The 9,918-nt window shown below is 31.7% G+C and overlaps 1 protein-coding gene across 1 annotated transcript; it reads left to right on the top strand.

Moving 5' to 3' along the window:
* Positions 1-3,349: 3,349 nt before the first annotated feature.
* Positions 3,350-8,554, top strand: LOC141721530 (serine/arginine-rich splicing factor SR34A-like). The gene is made up of 13 exons (XM_074524471.1): positions 3,350-3,503; positions 3,838-3,963; positions 4,810-4,875; positions 4,976-5,050; positions 5,141-5,273; positions 5,423-5,469; positions 5,558-5,615; positions 6,105-6,154; positions 6,239-6,295; positions 6,973-7,058; positions 7,136-7,234; positions 7,334-7,370; positions 8,286-8,554. Exons 2-13 carry the CDS (start codon positions 3,877-3,879, stop codon positions 8,304-8,306), a joined length of 816 nt encoding a protein of 271 aa, XP_074380572.1. The 5' UTR covers positions 3,350-3,503; positions 3,838-3,876; the 3' UTR covers positions 8,307-8,554.
* The last annotated feature ends 1,364 nt before the right edge of the window (positions 8,555-9,918 follow it).

Raw genomic sequence — 9,918 nt, 5'->3', positions numbered from 1 at the left:
AAAAAAAACCAATTCTTTCTAAACTGTTTGTCTTTTCTTCATTTTAACTCTTGTATTATAGTTTATTTTAACGATCCAAATATAAACAGTCACATGTGAGAAGTAGTCAAGACCGCGATGAGTTGGTTTAAAGTTTTAAAGTTAACTTATTATATACACTTGTGGGGTATCTTTTCTATGATACTAATCCTCGTGAATACACGATATCCTTTAAGAAAACACAACTTTGTTTTCATTATATTCATTTTAGATTGTAGTTTGACTTGTAACTTTTATCTCTAATTACTATTCAATGTGTAATTGTTGTTGTTGAGTAAAAAGTTTGGATACCAAGGGTTTAGTGAAATTAGTTTGCTAGAGAAGTTTGTGTTTGGGTTAGTATAATTCTTCGAGAATATTTGATTTAGGGAATGAAGTTAAGAGCAAGCTACCATCAGGAACAAGGGGTAAAAGGGAAATATATTATTGAATCTTGTAATCATATCTTTTTAATGATTAATAATATATTCGTTTGCCAGGTTGGTAAGTGATCTAGACATAGACCATTAGGCATAGGGGTCGAACATGACTATTTTTTTGTGATTTATTTACTTTTTGGTATTTAATTTCCGCATAACCTATCCAGTTTCATCTGGCTGACAACATATAATGAATCTTAATAGCAAATTGACCAGGAAATTTGATAATTAATCGGTAACATTTAAAATCGGTATTAATTAGTCATAACACATGATCACCCCCTCTAAGTATGTAATTTCATTTGGTATCAGATCGTGTATACTAACATTTTTATAACCAAAAAGTATAGATCCAATGGCTCACTCATTTCTTGGACTCCAATTATCACTGGAACTAAAAACTATAGTCGGTGGAAAGATCAATTGAAAACTCATATATCAAGTGATTCACGTGTGCTCAGAGTTGTTCAAAAAGGTTCATGTGAATTCTTTGGTAAAGATGGCAAGGTCAAGGATGTTGTTGTTCTTACTTTGGATGAAATGTTAGAGCTTTGTTACAATGGAAAAGCAAGAAACTCACTTATCATTGGGCTAAATCAATCTGAATATGACAAAGTGTCCTTTCTCAAATTTTCTAAAAATTGGGACGCTTTAAAGACATATCATGAAGGATCTAACTGTCCTCTATCATATTTGTTTTTCTCGACAAACAAAAATGAACCTCAACTAGCATATGAATGAATTTGACAATTTCAAGCTCGATGAAGGTGAATCTATTAAGGAGGCTCAAAAAAGGTTTCAAAAATACCATCAACAGTTTGCAAAGACGGGAAAGAAAATTCCTCAAGAAAAAATTAATATGAAGGTTTCAAGTGCGGTTTCATTCATTTATCAAGCAAAAAGGTATGAGTTTCAAAATTTCCGTGAATCTTGAAACTATGGATCATATAGCTATATTTTTTGAGCTTAAAATGTTTGAAACAAGAATCGAAGTAAGCAAGATTAAATGTGAAAATGTATATATTGAGAAAATGAAGAATCTAACTTTACATTCGACTGTCATCAAGTTGGAATATGAGTAGGACTTGTAATCAGATGAAGAAATGACTTGTATGTTGAGTAAAATCAAAAAGCTGAATGAAAAGAAGAACAAAATAAAAAAAGACAAATAAAAAAATTTGGTACAATAAGAGAATCAAACTAATCAAAAGTTGACGCATGCAATGAATGTGGTAAGAAAGGGCACTTCAAAAGTGATTGCGATAAACAGAAGAACTAGCCAAAACCGTTTAAGTAAAGAGATGATTTTAGAGACAAGAAGAAATCTAAAACTCTTTCAATTTGTAGTGATGATTCAGATTCTGATGATTCAAATAATAGATGGTGAACTTAGCTCTTGTTGGTCTTAAAAGCTCATGTGAAACTGATTATGTCGGTTTAGACACGAATAATTTTAACAACTAGAAATTTCATCACCGAACTTGTGAAATAGTATATACAATATACGGGCCCATGAAATTCTTCACATGGAGCCTACTTATATTCAGTTTAAACATTTCACATTGTCCGTCGAAACCATTAAATTCAGAAGTTGATCGTCCATAGTAATATTCGACTTTTGATCTCCAAAATATTCAAAACTAACATTGTAAACCCATTACCGAAAATGCAAAATCAAGAACCGTTAATGAGAAGTGCCAAAATAGCTTGATCACACCCCCAAACTCCCATATTATCAGCTCTAAAATTACCCACAAGTTAAAATCGTATTTTCTTTGTCGACATTCATTGCAATTTATTGGGTATATTTTTGGGACAAAATTCATAACCCACTTACTAAATCGGTTTAACCATACAAGCCCAAAACTATATTTCACCATCTTCATCAACACCGCTTGATCTTGCAAATTTTACCCGTTCGATAATTTTGAAAATTATTTGATAAATAGTATACTTTCGATATGTTAAACCGGGACAATTCTTTTTACGTTTTATGTTCATGTATCATCATTTCTCATTCAAGAGGGGAATCACCATACGTAGTCATATATTTTGATTTTCACGAGATATATAAATGTGTCAGAAAAGTAACTATAAATACAGAAAAATACTCGACGAAATAGAGATAAATGTATGTATTATGTCGTGTCATATGCGGTGTAATCAGAACGTGTCATTGTACGATTATGAATCAAATACCAATTTATGAATTTCTACCAAGTATAAGTGAAACAATTATAAATCTGTACCAAGTAAAAGTGAAATAACTCTATGATAACTAATACATATAAAATATAATAATGAGAAATTCAGATAATAATATATATGAATAATGGGACAAATGAACAACAACCATGAAAAATGAAATTTTATAGATATTGAAATTTCTAATGTTAGTTAAGGTATTTACGGAGTCAATTGATTGTAGAAATTTTGTTGTATCCGATAGTGTTGCTCTTAACTTTTATGGAAAATAACAAATAAATAAATATTTTTTATGCAAATAAATTATTAATTTCAAAGAATCAATGTATCACCATTTTACTTTGATTAATATTTAGGAACCATATTTCTAACTCTTTGGTATTTTTTTTGTAAAAATTAGGGATTAGAATTAATAATTTAATGTATCGATTAAGGATTAATAAAAAAATTGGATATATTTTAAAAAATAATAAAAATTAATATTTTACCTTTTTTTTTTGCTAAATTATATTTTACCTTTTACTTTTACTAAAGTATACCTCTTAAAAATAATTTTTAATGAGTAATCGAATTTTAAAAGTCAAATTAATAAAATATTCTTAAAACTTAATCCAATTTTTTTTTTAAATAATATTTTTTACAAGAGTAGCCTAAAGTAAAAAAATTCAAAAAGTCAAATAATAAAAATTGAGGGGTGAGCAAAACCCTAAAACCTCTATCGAAGCCCTCAATTTACAATTTCTCCACACTCCTCTATTTATCTTGTGGAGCACTACCCTTTTCAATTCCACCCTTCTTTATTCCTCTCGCAGATTCAATTTGGGTCTGCCCCAATAAATCGTATGTTTCTTTATCCCCATCTTTTCAATTTTAATTTTCTTTTTTAATACTTACACAATCTTGTATCTATTTTATCAATGCCATTCTTTATATTACCAGATAGATTTGTTAGTTGATAGATTAGCTCTTTAACTGTTCTTGTTGTGCATTTGTTTGTATGTATGATTGTATTAAAATGTTACTATTTTGGGTTTCAAGAAATTATTGAATCTTGATTTTCTTGATTTTTGTGGTGATTTGTGTTTTATTTGTTGTGAAATTTGATGGGTTGTTAAAGAAATGGTGAATTATTTGTCAAGTTTTGATTTTTGTTTGTGGGTGTTTGTGGTTGTAGGTTGAAGAGGTTTGGTGTAGTGATTTGAGTTGAGTTACGATGAGTAGTCGATTTTCGCGCACGATTTATGTTGGGAACCTTCCTTTGGACATTAGGGAATCTGAAGTTGAGGACCTCTTTTACAAGGTTTGTTTTCGGTGTTTCTAAAATTGGTATATTGAATTGAGTTGTTATGCAGTTGTTTTGTGATGTGCAATTATAGTTTTTGTTGCTAACTTGATGCGGTAAGTATGGAAATGTGTTAGGTGTAGTGTATCTTGATGTGCGATGTAGTCTCTGTTTGTAAACTTGTTTTGCTGCGAATGCACTATTTAAGATATACTGCATTCTTATGCTTAAGTGCATTTGATGTGAAATCAGGTCCCTTTTTTAAAAAAAAAAAACTGATTTACGTTGTCTTTCCACAAACTTGTTAACAAATACTTAGAGACACAATTCGTTGTAGTATCTTCAGTAATTACAAGCTTAGCTACTTGTAAAATTTCCTTGATACAAATTTTTATATGTGGATGTGGCACATTTGGTCCGTAATCTTGTAATTTTTATACAAATTTTTTAATGTTGTAATCTAGTACTTGATAGTATACAACTACACATTAATGGATTTCACTAAGCCTTGTAATTTACAATTCTTGTTTTATTTCCGATTTTTTTTTTGGAATTATTATTTAAACTTCGATATGTTCAGCACATAGTCAATCTTAAACACCTTTTGTTGTTCCAACTCTAATTTTCCTTGGTAAAAGAATTTGATTATACAAAGTGGTTACTAGAATGTGCCTTTCAACAAATTTGAATGCACATTTTCTAAAAAAATTGTTGGTACCTTCATGGGTCTAAGAATTGAAGACTTCTCATTATTTATTTTTGACAAAACATGTCACTGTGGTGATTTTTGTTAATAATAATTGTTGTATTTAGTGGTTGTCTATAGTTCATGATGATATTAATCATTGTTTTCACCTTTTGCAGTATGGCCGTATACTGGATATTGAACTGAAGATTCCATCTCGCCCTCCTTGTTTTTGTTTTGTGGAGGTATTCTTTTTTAATATGTCTTCTTATCTCAAGAGTGCCTTTAATTAGCTTTCTTATCAAATTTATTAAATTTATTCCCGGAATACACCAAATTTTGTAGTTTGAGGATCCTCGGGATGCTGAAGATGCAATCAGGGGTCGAGATGGCTACAACTTTGACGGTTGTAGATTGAGGGTATATTTCATACATTTTTCAACTACTCTCCATATCAATGCACTCTGATTGATAGTTATAGTTATTTAACACTCAATACTCATTGCGCAGGTTGAACTTGCACATGGTGGTAGAGGGCAAGTTTCTGGTGATCGCCGTGGTGGTTATGGTGGTGGTGGTGGTAGTGGTAGTTTTGGGGGTGGAAGGGGTCGTCCTGCCATTTCACGCTACTCTGAGTTTCGAGGTATGACTATATGTCTACGGATAATTTAAACCCTGTCTAACTACTACTTCTGTCATATGTTAATATTTTTACGAAGCCAAAATCTTTTAGTTAGCATCCCTTTCTAAAACTTAAATATGATCTAATATGTGTGCTTATATTTGCCAAAGTTATTGTCCGTGGACTACCAACTTCGGCTTCATGGCAAGATTTGAAGGTAAAAAGTTAAAAAGATTAGTTTACTGGAGTTGATGTTAAATTTTTTCTCAGTAAGTGTAGTTAAAACAATTTTAAAATTATTTCAGGATCATATGCGGAAAGCTGGTGACGTGTCCTTTGCTGAAATTTCCCGTGACAGAGAGGGTATTACTTGTTTATCGAAAATATATATTTTATCTGGGTGTTGTAGTGCCGTCTTTCCCATTGGTTTTCTGGATTATTGATTTTTTTTAATTTTTTTTCAAGAACAATGATTACAAAGCGTGTGATATCCGATAGCAGTAATTTGCATTGACATTTGGCAGGACTCTTCTTCTGCCTTGTGTACTCTGATGTTAATCATTAACCATACATTATTTTTCTTTTTTGGCAATCATGTGCTGGTTGTTTGTGTATCTTTATTTTAATCATAGATTGGAGTATTCTCTTGTAATTATGAGTCGTACTCTTTAGGGGTGTGAGATATAATCTTCCTAACTGCGCACTCATTAGTTTAGGGATTAAGATTCAAAATTAAAACATGTATGCAGTATGCTGAGTCCTGAGATATAGATAGATTTTCTAACAAAAATAGTTTGACTTGCATAGCGTCATTCTTCAGTTTTTTCATGATTATTGTGTTGTCGTATTTAGGGACCTTTGGTCTGGTCGATTTCACAAATTATGAAGATATGAAATACGCTGTAAGTTATTAATCCTTTTGATATTCGTATATTATAATTTGTTTTCAAATGATCAGCTATAATCGGTTTGGTGAATGAATGCAGATTAAGAAACTTGATGACACTGAGTTCAAAAATCCATGGACAAAAACCTATATCCGGGTAATCCTCATTCTGGTATTTGTATCTGATGTGAATGTATACTTCCCTTATAAGTCTCGACTCTCGAGTAGTTTCTCTCTGCAGATTTCTGTAGTTTATGAAAAACATGTATAGCACCTACATGTACTTTTGTGTTGGTTTGATCTTCTGTTGATACTCGTTAAAATGACAGAAATATTTTAAATTTCCAGGATGGTACTCAGCCAATGGGCCAAATTATAGTCAGGCCCCTAGAAGGGTAGGATTTGTTCCACATCCCGGATTTTTTTCTTCGGCCTTATGAATACTCAGGGAAACATACTTACAGAAATATACTTAGGATAGCGCAAATTAGTGTGATTACAAGTGCATAACATCAATTTGTGTTTTCGTACCTCAATCAGACCATTGATTCCCTATAAATATTACAACTTCATTTTGATGAACCCTCATCATTTTCATACATTAGAAGCCTGAATCAGTTAACTACAACGTACTTAAAAACTTATTATTGAATAACTAAATTTTTATGATAATAAATGCCAAAATCCATTGAATGACATAAATAGTAAATTATCTTTAATGAATTACATTTTTTCACCACATTTTCTTTTAAGCTGATACCTTGGCTCATGACTGGCCTGTGGCGGATTGTTTCTAATTGACGAGCTTGTGATTTGATTGTACTACGAGTTCAGGTTAAAAAGTTTGACCGCAGTCCATCGAGGAGTCGGAGTAGGAGCCGGAGCCGGAGTAGGAGCAGAAGCTTAAGAAGGGATAGGAGGTAAGAGCTTTTCAGTTCTCTTTAAATGATCGTATAAATTTTTGGTTTAACTGAAACTATACTGTTTAATTTTGCAGCAAATCTCGGGATCGGTCCGTGTCAAGGTCACGTTCCAAGTCTAGATCAGCATCTCCTGTCAAATCAACCAGGCCAGAATCTCCTGTCAAATCATCCAGGTCTTTATCTCCTTGTGATAAAATATCTTCCTCTCTTCTTCCATTCAATTGCATTTTAAACTTAAAAGTTTTTCTATTTCCCATTTATCATATATGCAGGCCGAGGTCAAGATCCTTATCTGCGTCCCCGAAACAGGTGAGCATTTTTTCATGTGGTTGACATACATGTGTTCAGACTAGTCAATCGAAAATTATTAGAGCTATTTGAGGTTGAATATTGTAGTGCAAGTGTATGGAGTTCTTATAAAGTCCCCTTTCTGTACATCTTCTCATGTCTTTGGAATTGGTTTTTCTAACTGTAATTGAAACTTAATAGTACTTAACTACACATCCTGCTGCCCCCTCTCTGAATTTTCTGCGGAAGGAACAAAACTAAATTAGGAAACGGAGAGGAGATACACGTGTATCTGAAAATCTGTACTATGGTTATACAGCAAGATCATACATTCATACTATTGGCTAGTAGCCCGCTGATGTTTTAGTAGTGGAGACATTGAGAGGGATATCCTGGTGAAATAACTGCAGACTATTGATAGCTTTGCAATATATATTCATTCATGTATGAAGAAGGCATTAACTCTATAAGTTATATGTGTGCATGGCACTTCGGCCATGCAGGAATTTTTCGGCTTACCTTGGCATGGCGTGAACAGGGCAATGGTCAAGTGTTCTAGAAATATGACTTTATAACGATGGATGTATATTATCTAGATGTTTTAGTATTTAATCTGTAATTACTTTTGGTTAGTAGGTGAATTTTTCTGATGGGGCTGGCCAGGTTGGTTTTTGGTTAACTTAAGACCAAAATTTAACGGTTTATTAGATTGTTTTGCCCAAAATAATAGAGTATCAACCACAGGGTGCTGGCCCATATGAGTTGGGGTTAGAACTTAGAAACCATTTTTTCTTTTCCTGCTAGATTCTGTTTTAGGCATTAGTGTTTCAAATAATACATTTGGGTTATCTAAAAATAATTATTATCAGCAAATATGAATATAAATTATAATATAATAAATTATGTGTTCTCATGGGAGATATTGGTTCATTTCAGGCGCGATCAGGAAGTGCGTGATATCCCGGCCAAATAGTCGAATTTATGAAGATGCTTGAAAGGGAGAGCTTGATAGGATTCTTATTCGAAGAAACCCTTGTCTTTAGAGTTTTATATTCTTGATGAGAATTGTGAATTTTAGAGAGCTTAACCTTTTTATCATTAATTTGTTGTAAACTATCTATGGTAGTATGGATCCCAACTTTGAAGTCTAGAGGTCTTGTATGCATTGTTTCATCAGATTAAATATTTGGACCAGGGTTATGACTCGGATCGTAAACTGGTCTAAGGCTGAAGCCACAATACCTGGCCAAGGGTAGAGATGGGTTATATTACTAGTAAGATCTGACCTAATTTCTAAAGAAGTAAATTTAAAATGCGACACCTGAAGCTGAGCTGTGGTGTCACAAAGAAAATATTCAACTTTTGAAGATGCTGATTTTAAAAATTATTGCTCTGAAAATGCCATCCTGTGTTTTTGAATTTTTATGCGTGATTCTTGGTAGATTACAGGGCTGGTTTTATCAATTGGGCTGACGTGAGAATCAGCTATTAATAATTACTAGTGTCTAACTGAACACTAACTTTGTGTAAAGGGATTTAGCTACATAACTGAATTCAGTTTGGGTATTGTCGGTGCTGCGCACTCTCATTTGCTATTTGAAGATGTCCAACATGCATGTAAGGGGGTGTTTGGTTCAATAAATCTGGGTATGAGTTATGAGGTTGAAATGGAGAAAATTCATACCAGGTGTTTGGTTAAAAAAAATTTGTTTTAAAATTCATTCCTGAAACCCATGAGGTATGGGGTATAGAAACCCATGTGAATAGGTGGGTATGAGTTAAATCAAACTCTTGGGTATCATTTTCATTATTTTCTCTAGTCTTTCTTTTTAACTAAAGTATAATTCTTTTTTTAGCTCTAGTTTTAATATTGATGAATAAAAAATGTGAATGTATATTTAATTTTCTTAAATACTACGTAAAAATATTTATAAACTCTTATTTTAATAAGAAAAATTATCAAAAATACTAGCTTTTTTTATTTATTTCTTTTTGCAATTTTACTATCCTCTAATTTTTTTGGCAAAAATATAGAATCAACCAAAATCAAGCAGACATACAATTAGTCGAATCAAGTTTTTTTTGGTTGCATTTGAGGTTACATGGAGTGACATAAATTCGTCGAAAATTGCATCTAATTGAATCAAGTTGCATTAAACAGTATTTTCGTAAAAAAATTGGAAAATAGCATTTTTTTAAAATAAAAAGTATTTTTGCAATTTTTTAAAAAAATTATAGTATATTTGTAAAAATATCTTTAGCCTTAGGTATTTTTCAAAAAAATTATATTTTTAGTCTTACTAATTATGATTGTCAAGTGATCGTGTATAATTTTAGATTTTAATAATAAAATAATGAATTAACAAAAAATAATAATTAAATGTCTTTTGATTGTTGATTCCAATTAATTTATCAAAGAGATATATTCTTATCCTATTTTGAACCAAATAGGTGATATCAAGTATCAAGTTCCAAACTTATACCAGCTTAACCCGATTTCTGATTTCAACCCGATACCACCCAACGAACCAAACGACCCCTAAATGAGCTCAATATTTTTATATATTTA

Source organism: Apium graveolens, chromosome 4 (genome assembly GCF_009905375.1).
Source record: "Apium graveolens cultivar Ventura chromosome 4, ASM990537v1, whole genome shotgun sequence".
NCBI lineage: Eukaryota > Viridiplantae > Streptophyta > Magnoliopsida > Apiales > Apiaceae > Apium > Apium graveolens.
The sequence above is the reverse complement of the archived record's forward strand: the minus strand, read 5'-3'. Positions and strand labels throughout refer to the sequence as shown.